At 41.5% G+C, this 15,141-nt stretch overlaps 1 protein-coding gene and 1 long non-coding RNA gene across 3 annotated transcripts in view; one reads left to right on the top strand and one right to left on the bottom strand.

Moving 5' to 3' along the window:
* Positions 1–6,375, bottom strand: part of PPM1E (protein phosphatase, Mg2+/Mn2+ dependent 1E) — a 70,710-nt gene extending 64,335 nt beyond the window's left edge. Inside the window, 2 exon segments of the mRNA XM_074890503.1 lie at positions 5,638–6,119; positions 6,121–6,375. Coding sequence (XP_074746604.1) covers positions 5,638–6,119; positions 6,121–6,375 — 737 coding nt within the window.
* A 29-nt stretch (positions 6,376–6,404) lies between these two features.
* On the top strand, positions 6,405–15,094 carry LOC141952733 (uncharacterized). 2 transcript variants are annotated; one of them, XR_012631724.1, is made up of 5 exons: positions 6,405–6,539; positions 7,766–7,821; positions 9,298–9,371; positions 13,459–13,534; positions 14,858–15,094. It is a non-coding gene; the product is annotated as an uncharacterized LOC141952733 (long non-coding RNA). The 2 variants fall into 2 exon arrangements; XR_012631723.1 differs by lacking the exon at positions 13,459–13,534.
* Positions 15,095–15,141: the final 47 nt, after the last annotated feature.

The following is a 15,141-nucleotide window of genomic DNA, read 5'->3' as shown; positions in this document are numbered from 1 at the left end:
TGTGTTAACACAGATCTAATTCTTCAATCAATTTGTATGCAAAAGCAGAGAGCTTCACTAGGAGTAGTAGAATCATGCAAATTGCTCTTGGGTCAAAAAATCTTGGTGTGAAAAGCTCCTAGCAAAATTAATTCCCTTTAATTTGTTGTACTACTAGCAACATTCATTGAAATAAAAGCACTGGAATGAATATATTTCCATAATCTGTTCACTAAAAATGATTTTTTTTAATGCTATATAAAGCAACTTCTAAGCATAGTCACCATTGCACTTGAAAAACTCAGCATCCTTTTAATCATAAATTAGTAAGTTTTGAAATGTCACCATATATGTTAACCATTACAAAATGTAAATCTGCAATTTAAATAGCTCATTTTAGCTGATACTCTTTTTTTAAAAGGAGTTTCAAAATATCTGATTTGATTCAGTATTTTTAAAAGCGTGGGAGCATGAACTGAATATGCCTTAAAAGCAATGTAAAGAATCTCTCACTGTGTAGACCATTAGTTGTGTTTTGAAAGTGATTATCACTAAACACCACCTATTTGTAGACTATCATGATTTCCAGCCTAAAGTGTATGAAACGTGCCCATCTCTGCACGCTATGCCATCACCATCATGCGGTACATGGGTTGAATGTCATAGTAGGTTCTTTTAAAGAGTAATAAGGCATTAAAAACAATACTGAAGTTCTCTCAACTTTCTGCATACGCTTCTATCAGACGATTTTAGAATTTCTGTACAGAGAAGCACCATGATTTCTAGGACCAAAATCCCTTGGGTCTGAGGATGCCGGCATCAGCAGCCATACCCACAGATGTTCGCGGCAGAGCTTGGTGCTCACCGCTGAGTCTCTGGGTCTCCAGGCCACGGCTGTGCGCTCTGCGGCACGTGGCTGGCAGCAGCCAGCTCAACAACTGCCCTCAGAAAGAGATTCCTAATCGTGGCGGGGGCTCCAGGGAGACATTACCACAGCCACAAACCTGCCTCCCCTCCCCTCCCTCAGCCATAACATTGTCATGCTCTTACCCAGGACAAGCTAAGGTGCAGAACCAAACCACCAACAGAGCTGGGGGAGGGAAATTTAATGGTCTCTGTCAAACCTCCTCATTAACCATTAGAAAATTCCCAAAACAGGTGCAAACTATCTACTCCAGTCATTTATTGTAAGCACAGGCCAACATTATCAACATTTCCATTGTAAAACCTCACAAAGGAAGATGAAACAAGTACCATCTTAAAAAGGATGGTATTTCTTTTTTGTTGGTCCTTGTGATTAATATTAGAGATGGCAAGTAGCTAATTATATTTCCTAAAAGGGCTTTGAGACTGCAATCAACAGAATAGGTGATAAAAGACAAATTATAAAAGAGTAAAGCATCACAGCCTATTTAATATGGTGCTAAGAAAGCCAATCTAGCATAATATATGAATTTCAACTTGCAGATAGCGACAACAATGCCAGCTTTCATATGACAGGGATTAAGAAAGCAAGTTAAAAACATGTACATCTGCTTTTTAAAGGGAGAGGATACAGTCTCTTCACAGCAGACAGAACATTGTTTTTAAGAGCTTACTTTATAAAAATGGATTTCTGCTCATGTAAAGTCACCATGAAAAGTTCTTCCTCTTTAGCTTAAAATTGCAAGTTGAGGGGTAAAAAGTCCATTCTTATTTACTATCCATATTTTACACAGTTCCAATGTTAAAACATTGAGCCTACATTGCCATTCTTTATTTTTCATAGCAAGGTTGTGGGGAATACATAAACCTAAACAAAAATATCTTCTCTCTTTAAAACAAAGAAAGGATTAATTAAGAAAAATCTCACTTCAAATATTGCATTTTTTAATCCTAAACTTGGGATCTATGATATTCTGTGAAAGTTGCATAGTATTCTGTGAAGAAATCTAAAAGGGCAGCACTTAAAAGTTTTTCTTTTCATGTTCCAAGTCAGGACTTTTTGCAGCCCTCAGAATAATAATTTTGTCATCAGTGCCTTAGCTACGCACTTAAGATGACATAATATTGAGTTTTATTTTACTTGCCATCTTCTGCAAATCTCAACAGTAGAGAAATAGATCTGCTTTCTAAGCTTGCTAGAGATGTTTCTAAATGAATATTTGAAAGCAAAAAATTATACCACCAAAATAACTGAAAGGAAACCTGAACCTACAAATGATACCAACTGTATCTATTCCCATCAAAGCTTGGGGAAAAAAAAAAAAAAAAAAAAAAAGAGAGAAAAAGAAAAGCAAGAATAGTATACAACTGAATTTTTCAAATTATTTCATTTGTACAGGGAAAAAAAAAAAAGTAACAGCAAGATAAATTTTTTCTTCCTAGTGGCACAACTTCTAGGGTGCACAATTTAACAAAGCCTGGCCCTCTCCTCTCTTAGCAACCACATCTTTGTTGATTAGTTTTTCAGATGTCTTGTCAAGAACCAGCTTTTTAAATACATTAGATTTAAGAAAAGTATCAGTAGGAAGAGGAAAAGAACAGAGAATGATCTGTAACTTTGTTACATCAAGTTAGTAACTTCTTCCTTTAAAATAAGTCAGAAATGAGGTCTGCTCCTCAGTGGAAGCAAGCAATGGGGGTCTCATATTTAACAGATTAAGTCCCAAGTATATTTCTTTCTACATGGAAACTATTTAAATTATATAGCTTTCTCTTGAATAAGATAGCATAGAAGATAATCACAAAATGAACTTTCAAGCTGTCAGCCAATGTTCCAATGCAATTCCTCAAACCTTACCCTCTTTTATTTTCTTCGTCTAACATACCTCCTACAGATCAGTTTCATTCTGTTGAGGATCACTAAGAAAGCACACAGTACACATTTTCTGGCATTTAGACAGGTATAAAGATTACATTAATCTAATTTTCCAAGCATATGCTGTCTCTAGAAAGAAACCAGGAACTGGAAATCTCAAAGGGGAATATGAATCTTTCGGAAAATAGCAGGAAGATCTCATAAATAGGAACTCTTTGATACTGATCTAGACAGTGGCAGAAAACGATTATATTTTTTCATGATTGGCAATATGTTCTCATTTCTGAGATGGTTTTACTTCCCTCAAAAAGAACTAAAGCGGTGTGCTTAAAATAGCTGAAAAACAGCTGTTGGATTTTTCACACTAATGGGTTTTATCCTGATGCTACATATAATGCAAACCAGTCATTTGACTAATGTATAGTTACAGTTACAGAAAACATGCCTTCACAATATAGTCTTTCTTGCTAATGACATACCAATAAAATATTTCCCTTCACATGAGTTTTCATCTGCCTTTTTTTTTTTTTTTTACCCACTATCATAACCATTTGGCACAAGAGTAGCTTTACTGATACGCACGCAGTTTCCCATCTCTGGAATCATCTGACCAGTCGAACCCTTAGCTGTAAAGGGGGAAGACATTCTACTTTTGCCTGGTTTATAATGTTGTGACAGTTCTAAGCTTCTCTGGTGACTGGAGAGTGTACTAAAGATACAATACTTTACCTGAAGAACAGTTTTACATACTTGCACTTACCTCAGATTCCACCATCACTCAAGAAAAAGCTATTTCGGTTTAGCTCTTTTAAAAGTTATTAGATTTGGCTTATAATATTTTAAAATATTTTAAAGAATTAAATTTTGCAGTTAGCTAGATAGATATAAATCAATGTCTAGCAATCTTCAGTTAAAGGATAATAATTTACTATTTGAAAATGCATTTTCTATACATTAACAAAATATTTAAGCCTTCGGAAAACCATTTTCTAACAACATGATCCCCTGCTCCCTTAATTTTGAGGTAGATATTGCTTTTTGCTTCATACTGTAGGTGCCTATAGAAAGAAGCCTGCATTGATTTCACCATAAACAAAGCCAAAGAGATGCTTCATTCAGCAGCCATCAAAAGATTTATACAAAGGCTGAAAAAAACCCAACTCCACAACCTGGCAAGAGCTATCTCTATATAAAGAATCCGCTCAATATGGTGGTGTGGGTTTGTTTTTTTTTTTCTTAATAATTTCATCCATGAATATGGGCCTCAGAAACTGGGGAATCTAAGTCTGCCTGTCCGGGGGTATGGGGACATGTAGAGAGAAGGGGGCGGGGGAGGAATTCAGGTGCAAAACCATTTCATAGATATACTTTAAATAATACTTTAAAATAATCTGCTCTATGTCTAAAACTTTACTTACACTAATCTGACTTTTGATTTCACAAGTCTGTTTTAAAAAAACAAAACACGTTCTAAATATGCAGAAGAGACTTGGCGCTCTCCTCTCTGCCACATCCTATGAATGTGCTGCTGTATTCCAGAGAAAGACTTTCCAAAGGTGGCAGGGCGAGCGTGAGTGAATAGGAGAGCTTTGTCCTCCGCAGCTATCATTGTGTTGTCCCTATCGTCCACAAACGCAGAGGGCAGATGAGAATTGAATAGAAACAGACCATGCAGTTGTAAAACCCGGATCTTTATTTATTTATTTTTGCGACCGAGTAACACCTCTCATTACAATTATCAGCTCAATGGCAGAAAGCTCCCCGGTGTGCTGTGCATATTTTCACAGGTTCATTTGTCTCCTCCTGTGGCATCAGTTTAAAAAGCTTCCTAAAGAAACGCCACTAACAACCATTTCTATTTCAAGCCTTCAAAGCCAAGGCTGAGCACAATACAAGGCACTGGTAACTGATCTTTAGGTTTCAGTCCACAGACTTTTCACACTGGGAATAGATCCCATCTGTTTCCTCTTTATGCACCAGCCTTTAGAAAGCACAGATCTGGAAACTGCCTCCGTACAGAGCAGAGTGTAGCTGGCTTTCCCCAGCTGACGGTAGACAGAGCCCCGTGATTATGGATAGCTTTTTTCTAAGGCTAACTCCTCTTTTCTCCCTGGTCTGTAAATACACGCTGTGGTTTTCTCGATGTGGGGGGTTTTTTTGGAGGGGGGAAGCGGGCGGACTGCCTCTCTTTCCTTGCCCCTTGTTCTTCCCTTCCTTCTTTCTTGGCTGAGGTTTCCCCCTTTACAAACCCTCACAGAGGGAACATTTCCATTTCGAGCCTCAATACAACCAACCACAGGCAAACCCCCCTCCTGCTTTGGCACCAGAGCGTGAGACATTTTCCCCATCACTCTCCCTCCCCAAGCAAGCTGCTCTCCAGATGGATGCTCGTGTCTATCCCCTTCGCCTCTTTGCTCCCTGTCCCGGCGAGAGGGAAGGAGGGGGGCAGAGAGCAGAGCCGTCTTTTGGGCAGGGGGGAAACAGGACTGAGCAGGACGCTTTGATCCCGAGCAGTCACCAAAGTCCTTCACTCCTTGCCTGGGGGGACCTTCCCCTGCCCAAGCGCCCTGCCCTCCGCTGCCCCAGCAGGACGGTCTCCCTCAGCCCCACACCTTGCCCTCGCTCTCCAGCATTTAAAAATACACTGGGGTCCCCTCAGCCCCACACCGGAGATTCCCCACACACAGGGGGGATCCCCTCAGCCCCACACCGGAGGTTCCCCACACACAGGGGGGATCCCCTCAGCCCCACATCCCGCTCCCGCCTCCAGCCCCACGGCGGGGCTCCCTCAGCCCCCCACACAGGAGGCTCCCCTCAGCCCCGCGCCCCGTCCCCCCTCCCCTCAGCCCGGCACTCACTACTTGTAGAGCTGCTGCAAACAGAGGTCCAGGCACTCGCCCTCCACCTCCTCCTCCGTGATGTACTCCGAGAGCGGCCGGGGCAGCGGAGGCAGCGGCGGGGGAGGTGGCGGCGGGGCGGGCGGCTGAGGGTCGCCGGCGTCGCCGTCGCCCTCGCCCTCCTCCGCCTCAGCGGCCGTTCCCGCTTCTGCTTCTGCCCCGGGGTCCTCGTCAGTGGCGGCCGCGGCGTCGGCAGCGGGGAGCGGGGGGGAGGGAGCCGGCGCCGGCTCCGGCTCCGGCTCTGCTCCGAAGGGCCCGCGGAACTCGCCCAAGAACAGCTCGAGGAAGCGGCGGTAGCTCTTCTCCTCCGCGCTGCCGCCGCCGCTGCTGCTGCCCGAGCCGCCCGCGGCCATTGCTTCGCATTCCCGGCCGCCCGCCGGCGGATCAGCACTGCGCCCGCAGAGAGCTCCCTGCCCGCCGGCAGCCGCCTCACGCCTCCCGCCCAGCCTGCGCGCGCGCTCCCGAGCCGGGCCCGCGGGGGCGCGCACGCCGCGGGAGGAAGGGAAAGGGGGGGGGGACGCGCCTCAGCGGTGGGAGCGCGGGCGGGGCTGAGGGGGTTGAGGGGTCCGGGCCGCGGGCGGAGGGGGAGGCTGGGCCCGGGGAGGGGGGGCGAGGCGAGGCCGAGCGGGCGGTGAGGGGACGGGGGGGAGGCAGGTGGAGGGCACGCGCGCTGACAGCCGCGCCGATGTGATGAGTCATGCGAAGGCAGCCAGACGCGTAGGATCCTCACAGGAACCCGAAGGAAACCTGAGAGCACATTCCCTATTACCTAATCTCTGCCTCAGGATTTCCCTGCGCTCATCGTTTCCGGCGCCGGTATCGCCTCCGCGGGCTGCCGCCCGCTGCCAGGACGGGGCCCGAGGGTAAGCGGGGCCGGGGCTGGGGGAGGCCCGGCCCGGCCTCACCTCACGGTGTGGGGGCATCGCTGCCCCGCGGGCTGGCTGCCAGGCGGAGCCTCTGCAGAGTGGGTTTGAAATCAGAGTGGCTTAACGTGAGGGACAGTGTCCGTTAAACACAGTATTTCGGGAAAAAAAAAAGTCCTCTCTGGAAAGCCTGTGGTGTGTGCGGGCCCGGGCTGCCCCGCACCGGCGGTGGGCGGGCGGGTCTGGTGTGGGCTCCTCAGCCCTCGCCTTTCCACATACTCCCCGTATTCCCGGGAACGGGAGCTTCGGGGTCGTAGTTACCCATTTCCAACCCTTAGCAACAAAACTTCTGCCACTAATTTATGTTCATTCATTTGAATAGCCACGCGGGTTCATAAATGATACATGAGATCTACACATTCAGTGCTCTGGCCAAGTTCATGAGCAGCTGAAGATGTTACACCGAATTAAACGTAAAACTTATAATCAGTCAGTGGGAGACAAACTGTAGTTGATATTCTACTGCTGTCTAATAAACGTCTTTCATTTGTGAAAGGCGTTTTGGCTTGTTTTATTCATTACTGCTGAAAAGCTATTTTCGGAGCTATCAGGTCCATAAATACCAACAATGAACAGGTATAATTGCTACACATTTGAAATAGCTTGTACACATGGGAGGGAACGATATCCTTAATGTCAGATATACCTTGAAAAACGGCCAAATCACAAGCCTCAAATGCAAAAATATTCACAAATTTTAATGGATGGTAACAAGGACAGTAGCTTGCTGAAACCTGTTGTTCTCTGCATTGTAGTAATTACCTCTGCGTGTCAGGTGCTGCTGTAAATCTATCTTCTGTTTGGTGAATTGTTATTTCGGAACCAAACTAATTTTAGAATATTTCCGGCAACTGCATTGACTGATCATATTGCAATCTTGTGAATATGTAAAAGCCCCGAGAGTTAAAAATGTGATTGTCACAGTTAGTCTTAGTCTTTCACAGCCAAAAGCTATTAAAGCGCCAGAAAATTGCATAGCTTCTGAAAGAATATTTCCCAAGTATTTTTTTTTCAGTACACCATTTATATATTTTCAATTTAACATTCATGTATTTAGGAATGCTGGGTGGGTTTGGGGGGTAAAAACCATTGCAGTTCTCTTTGAAGAGATAGCCCACAGTTGCAGTTGATAATGTCACTGCTGGATTTTGTTTTTATTTTTTTAGGTTTGTGTGTACTGCACCATCAGTGAGTCACAAGCCTCAAGAGGATGCATATCAATGCAAGTATCACAAAAGCAGTTTTAAGTTCATGATTAGTTGTTTTTCACTAGTAATTCAGAGGCAGTTGGAGTTTCTAAGAAATTAATCCAGATAATCTTTGTGTAATATGATCTCAATTCTAAAAATTCCTATAACAACATCATCTTAGGGAAGTAACAGCTAATTCAACAAGACGTACGATCAGATTCATGTCGTATGACAAACAGCAATTAAGGCTATCCAAGAAAAGATCCAAAAGCATTTAGGTAGTCTCTTTCTTAAATTTTGTTGATTGTATATATTTTTAGTTGTTTCAAACAGCACATAAGAGTATCTGAGAGCAGTACCTACTCTGTTTCATGTTGAAATGTTAAAGTTACCAGATGTCCTTGATTCATCTTGGCAGTCCCCATGTGCTTTTCATCATTTGTCTAATTGCAAAGGACACTAATTAAAATGAAATAGAGTAGAACTTTGTACTCAGGATACTTCGTCAAGTTTTGGCACCACAGTCAAGTTAGCATTGTTTTGCTTCAATATTAAATAAAGAGTTTATGGCTCTAAGCCATGCTGACATTTGTTTCTGGGAGGGAAAGGTGAAAAACCATTCTTATTAACCTGCAATGTGGAACATACGGTAGCTGTGGGTGGTATGGCTAAGTGAGGCAGCCAGGAACCTGCGATCGCTTCACTGTGTGGAGACAGTGGGGTGGGCAATTACCACAGAAGGTAGCCACGCTGTTACTTACTGCTGTCCAGAAAAAGAAGCTCTAAATACAATGTATTGTCAAGTAAAGCATTGATCTGTGAGAGGTGCGTTTGGTACTGTTATGAAATGTTTTCAGTGTTCGGTAATTCTGGAAGCTAAATTTAGAACGCCTCAGTGCTCTCGGGATTGCTGGGTAGCAGAATGGTTCCTACGTGATGGGGTTAGGTGGATGGAATAAGCTCACAATTCATAAAATTTTGAGTCTGAAATCATTGGTTTGCAACATATTGTCAAACAGAGGACAAGACTTGCACCTGAACTAAGAAGGAAACACAGGTGTTTGTATCCTTTCCAGCTTCATGTTGCTTTTTTTTTTTTTTAAATAAAAGAAGGTTTTATAGTGTTGTTGTGGAAGAAATCTGTTTTATTTTAGCCTTAAAATGATGTCTTCCTCTTTCTCATTTTGCTGGTGAGAAATAAGGAGGATTTGAACAGGCCTTGGGGAGGTGACCTGAATTGTATGAAGTGCAAAAAGAAGTGCTTTTTAATTTTTTTATAACATTTGGAGGAGATTCCTGTGCACTGACAAGTAGAAAACAACGTAGGGGCATTAAGAACATTTTGACAGTATTTAATACACCTATGATACATGCTTCAATACCATACAAAAGAATATAATGGGAAAACCTAATGGTAAATAAATTGCCTTTCTGAAGTGATCCCTTGAAAAAGTAGGGCTCTTGCAATAAACCAGAAGTAATTTTAGAAGCTATATTCTGTTTTCCAGATGAAAACAACAGAAGAGCATGTATTTCCAAGCCTTTGGCTGTTCTCATTTTGAAGGCACGTCTGCTGTTGAAGGTAGTGTTGTATGTGGGATAATACATGAAACGATGCTTGCAATATACTGTTGAAAGAGATTAAAATTCTCTATATGTATTCACATGATCAATATCAGTCACCTTGTGAATGTGCATGTACATGTCTGTTCTTTTTATAGCTCTTCAAACTCCATGAGATAATTATTGTTCAGTTGACTTAAATAATTTCTATTGCTTAAGAGTAAGAATAGCAAGAATTTGAAAGGAGTATAGTGAGAAGGCTCTTGTTGACAAGCTGCATCAAACTCCAGTTAATTTTCTTAGGTTCCGCCTTTGTTCAGCTGTAGTTTAAAAAAAGCACAGTAACTTCTGTGACCACAGTTTTACTGGCTCCTTTACCATGTTCTTAAATACCAAAGTCCTTATCTCTATTTCTTTCTCTTGCCTTTTTTTTTTTTTTTCTTTCTAAAAGAAAAGGGTTTTGAGGTCAAGTCAGCTTTTCCAGGTTACGAGTCAAAGATTATTCTGGAATATCCACATCCATTGCAAAACACAGGATTTCAGGCCTGAATCCCACTTCCAGCTGTCATGGAAATTTCCAATCCCGTTCCAAAGGAAAATTCCATTTTCAGCCTTCCATTCAGACCCCTCTTTAGCTAAGGGGGTTCTTTGAATAGCTATAGTGAGAAACTGGGTATTAGTCCGTGCCTATTTAGTTAGATTTGGAAGTTTGTTGGAGAGAAGTATGTGGAAGAAAGAACTGATGAAAAGCTAAGCTGTTCAAAATGCCTAAACAGGTTTGGAACAGTGTCAAAGCAGATAGAGCTCAACCTTGTTTCCTGTTAACAAAGACAAAATTTGTTACATCATAAAACCTTTGACTGACTGATTGCAGTGTGCCTGTAGGTCAGCACCCGTGGGATTGCCTCAGCAAAACACAGCTGACCACATAACACTTAGTAAAGTGGTCTGGATGTTGTCAAATCATGAGATCATCCTGCAGGCGGGAGCACACCGGAGCCCGGTATCTTCATGTTAAGGTTGATCCACTTCAGCAATCAGTCACTCTTCATTATCATAATTTCCTTTTACTGCTAAATGGAGATGAGGGGCGCAGACCTCCTGGATATCAGCAAACAACAGAGCTTGCTGGCAGTGTTACTGTGCCAGGCCCTTCCTCTGTACTTTCCATTTTTGCAGCACATTCCATGAGGCTGAAGTCCCGCAGTACCGTACTGGGTGAATGTAGCACTGCTGCAGTTCTGAGCCTGAAGCTCGCTTCTGCTCAGAGAAGGCAATATGAAAAGATGTACTGCTTAAATCCCATTTATACTCAGTTCTAGGGATTTAATGGTGTGTGCATATTCTGCCCTTTTGGGGTGGAGGGTGAAGTTCATCCTAAAATGAGAGCAAAATTTAAGCCAGGCTTCTTAAGGTAGGTGCCTAGTGGGATTAAAAAAATTACATTGGTTCTTCCACAGACTTACTTTAAATGGCTTGTTCATCATTTTACTGTAGATTAGATTCCTGATTCTGTGATATCCTGCTCCAGTCACAAGACCTTGAATTTTACAGTCACCTACTTAGAAAAGTCTCTTAAAAAAAAAAAAGTAAAAATCAGCCATTTGAACGAGTACCAGAAACCAACCATTGTTGTGTCCAGACTCTGGCCATTATTACTGTAATATATGTGCTATAAGAGTGCAGATAAAATAGAATGGTAGGATTCACAGACTTTAAAGTATGTCTGCAGCTGATGCTAACTTCTTTGAACAGTCTCAAATTCTATGATTTAGCCACAGAAATTTGTGCTAATTATACAGAATAATGAATAAATGACTTTTAGAGATACATTTATGTGATGTGTTCCATAACATTTACAGTCAAATGTGTAGTAAGCTTATATTGTAAAAAAAGGTGTTATAAATGATGTTACAGTCTCCTATTGACATGCTATACTTAATAGGCATAATTTTCATGCTAAGGAGACAACTTGTTCTTTAGGCCAAACCATTTTATTTTAGCAACATATATAATACAAAAAGAATCACTAAATAAGTGTAGTTGTAACTGCGTTGCTAAAATGGCAGTGTTTCACACTAAATAAATTAGAGTATTAGAGGTGCACATCTCATAGATTTAAAACTCCAAAATAACGTGATGTGAGATACCAAAGTGAGCAAGAATTCAAACAGCATGTTTGGAGGCTTTGAGAAAAGCATCCAGATCCAATTAGAACCATTTATTGAGGTCTGTTGAGCTTCCTTTTTATTTTCCTATATACATTGCTAGATAGTTTATATTTTAAACATTCCCCCTTCTCATTGTTTGAAACTGAAATGTGATTTTTTTTTTTTTAAATATCCTGATGCTTGTCCGCCTCCATTTAAATTAATGGCAAGTAATTTTTGTAATAAAATGAACAGTATTAGCTATAATTCTTGAAGAATGACTTAGTAAAATACATACTTTCTATGCATCCTTTCAGCGCATAAGCTAATATTTTTACTGCTTGTATAGTGATCAAAATATTGTTTTTAATACCATTTATTATTTCTACAGATATAGTTAAAACTGTGTGGAGCTTAGACTCTGATAAATAGTGCATATTGTGCGAATCTTTCTTGCTTGTAGGAAGCAAGACAGTAGCTTACAGTTTAACAGTGGGTGCATTTGTGGGTGAAATTCAGTACTGGGAAGGGGGCCAGTTCCCGGTGATTTCATTCTTCAGCACAGAACATTAATGCAGCAGTCTTGCACTAGCCAAGGGAAGCCAACTCTCCCGACCCTAATCATCCAAAACGACTCCATGGCTAGAAGCCACAAGACACGGAGTACGTACGCAGCCTGGGGAGCCAGGCAGAGGGGAAGCCCGGCAGCGGGCACTGGTGCCTCCAGTCGGGAGCACTGGTGCGGAGGAGGGCTGGGCAGCTGCTCGGTGGCCCTGAGAGCTGGGGGCTCACGTTTCCCTACAGCCAGGCTCTGCGTGCCCACCCTTAGCAGCGCCGTTGTGCTTGAACTGGTTTAGAAACCACAGGTTAACTTCCCTGGCTCTCATCCTGTAAAAAGAAGTATTATTTCCCTTATGTACTCTGTCATAATATTTGTGTTACTGCAACGTAAGCGCTCTATTTACTCAGTTTCCCTCAAGGTACTCTGTCTTAGGGCAAGAAAGCATCAAACCATACTTCAAAACTGAATCAAATATATTTCATATAGAATTAGCATGTGTTAAACCAGTATAATACAGCTTAATATCCCTTTCTAAATAATTATGATTCTGAGCATGGTAAAGACAATCTCTTCTGAGAAGCTGCGACACAATGACTCGTCCTTACAACTTACATATTTTCTCTCGTTCAGAAAAAAGGTGGAGTTAAAAAAGCGGGCGGTAAGGATTTCACCTTTGTCATTAGTCCATGAAATACTTTAGAACAAATCTGATTCTAAGTTTAGTCCCCCAAAATAACTAAAGGAACACTAACTGACGTTCAACAGAAAAATAGATGTTATATTTTAAACGTTCTTTTCTCAGCACTGTATTCAACATTTGGGTTAGCAGCTGAATCTCCTTCTGCATTAGTCAACCAGTTTGTAATTGACTTCAATACCAGACTGTTCGATTGCATAACCTGAACCTTGGCTACACCTTCTTACCTTCAGTTAAGCTATTTCTTCTCTGTGTTTTCTTAAATTTAGTTGAGTTGGAAGCTAGTTGGTTTCTCAGTGTTTCATAATGGAAAAGGTGCAGAACACATAAAATCAGGAAAAAAATATTGTTATTTTCCCTGTCCAAGCTAAAGAGTTTCAAAGCAGGATTCTGGGCTTGGGAAGAAGTACACTGCGACCACAATGTTTTCCTGTTGCCAAGCCCTGTGGTAGATACTGTGTTCTTGTTGTGGTGACGAAGTAGGTTCCTACACCACAAGTAAATGTCATCCCTACAAAATGGAGTAATTCTAAACTCAGCATGATCGTTAAAGCTCTTGGCTTTCAGAAAACTGGGACTTAAGCAGCGAATCAACCAACCTATATTTATTTTTGATTCAGTGCCGTGATGTTATCTAGTCAGAATCTTACTGTTTGTGCAGTCATAAAATTCTCTCATGTCACTCACTGTTGTGCAGCGATGCTGTGAAATGCAAGAGAATTCCAGGCACATGTAAGAAAATATCAACTTGCCACAGAAGATTTATTGGTGAGGTAACGGTCAAATTCTTTCTATATACGCAATTCTAAGCCTGGAACAGCTTCCTTGTCTCCAGCAGATGAGAACGAAATCTGGCTCATTTAATCTAATTTTGTCTCCGCCAACAGATCCTTCTCTCTAGTTCTGGTCTGCAGAGCTGATTTTTGTAATAGCTTCAATATGAAAAAAAAAATTTAAATCTCAGCATAGAGAGCCTCCAGTGCTTCCTTTGGATGTTTTGTAACTCCCACTGCTAGCCAATAACTACACAATTTTTTTATTTTGATAATGACACCTGGAATACTGGAAGTTCTAACATTTACTCAGACAAAACAATTTATCTTAGTATAACAGGATCCATCACAGCTGGGGCTTCTGGATGCTACTCTACTACAAACAAAATAAAAACCCACAGTCAGCTGAAATTAATAGTATATTGGAGACATGTCCTTACTCTCCTCACACATAGAAGAACGTGTTGAGGATATTAAATCAGAACACAATAAACTGAGAGAAATGGATTTTTCCATAAATATCAAACATGTTAGATAGCAGCTATCACTACTAACCAGCAGTGCTTCTCAAAATATTGCTACAACATTCTTAATGGATGGTTTTCCTTGTGGCTACGTAGGCATGTGTACTGTGCTAGCTCCCCCCTCCTCCTGCACTGCAATACGTAGGAAGCTATTATTCCCAAACGGAGCATTTGCTTGCTGACATCACATGCAGTAGGATCCTTTTGTTTGCCTGTGTCTCCTGCGTTGAAATGTTTGTCTGAGTCACAAATCCCGCTGCCTTTCTTCCTCTATGTCATTCTTGCTTGAGAGCTTCCCCCTGACTCAGTTTTTAAATCCTGACACAGCCCAGTTTGCTGCATGGCAATTGAATACTTTTCCTTTTAATATTTTATTATGTAATTTATATCTAAACACTATAATGATCCAAAAATCACTGCCACTTTTTTTTCTTTTTTGCAGCTTTTTGAATAGAGAGGTTTTGTGACTCAGATTCAGCACTGAATTTTGTTTCAAGGCAAAGGCAGTTTAGTGTTACTAAATTAAAAATTAAAGATAGTGACTCCCACAACTTGAATTCTCCATTTAGCCTGCTGCCTGAGCTTCCTCAGCTATAACGTTATCAAGCTCTATGCCAGAAAGGGGTTATATGTGTGCATGTGTACAGACAAACACTTCTCATAATTGAAGTAATTACTGCTTTGCACTGCAGTACCTTTCTTCTCCTCTAATAATCTTATCGACTTGTTTTCTCTTAATAAAAAGAGGACAAATCCCTGCTGTATTTTCAGTGTACATTCATTCTTTCATTTGGTTTAGATTCTGGAGCTGCTAATATATTGCTGGTGTCTAAGAAGCCTGGATTTTCTCTTTATTAAAGCCACGAACAAACCAGAAGCTGATTACAGAATCTTCATTCTGAATGCTGTGGTAAAAGAACACGGAAGCTAAGGGCTATGCAGCAGTTTGGTTCAAGCTTGAGTGATGGTAAAATATTCTTACTTACTAAGACAGGAACATAAAATTACCATGCTGGATTAAATCTTTTGTCCTTCAGACCTAGTCTTTCATCTCTATTGTTACCACTACAAGATAAATGAGAA

This window comes from Strix uralensis, chromosome 20 (genome assembly GCF_047716275.1).
Source record: "Strix uralensis isolate ZFMK-TIS-50842 chromosome 20, bStrUra1, whole genome shotgun sequence".
Taxonomy (NCBI): Eukaryota; Metazoa; Chordata; class Aves; order Strigiformes; family Strigidae; genus Strix; species Strix uralensis.
Note: the sequence above shows the minus strand (reverse complement) of the source record. Positions and strands in the feature narration are given on the sequence as shown.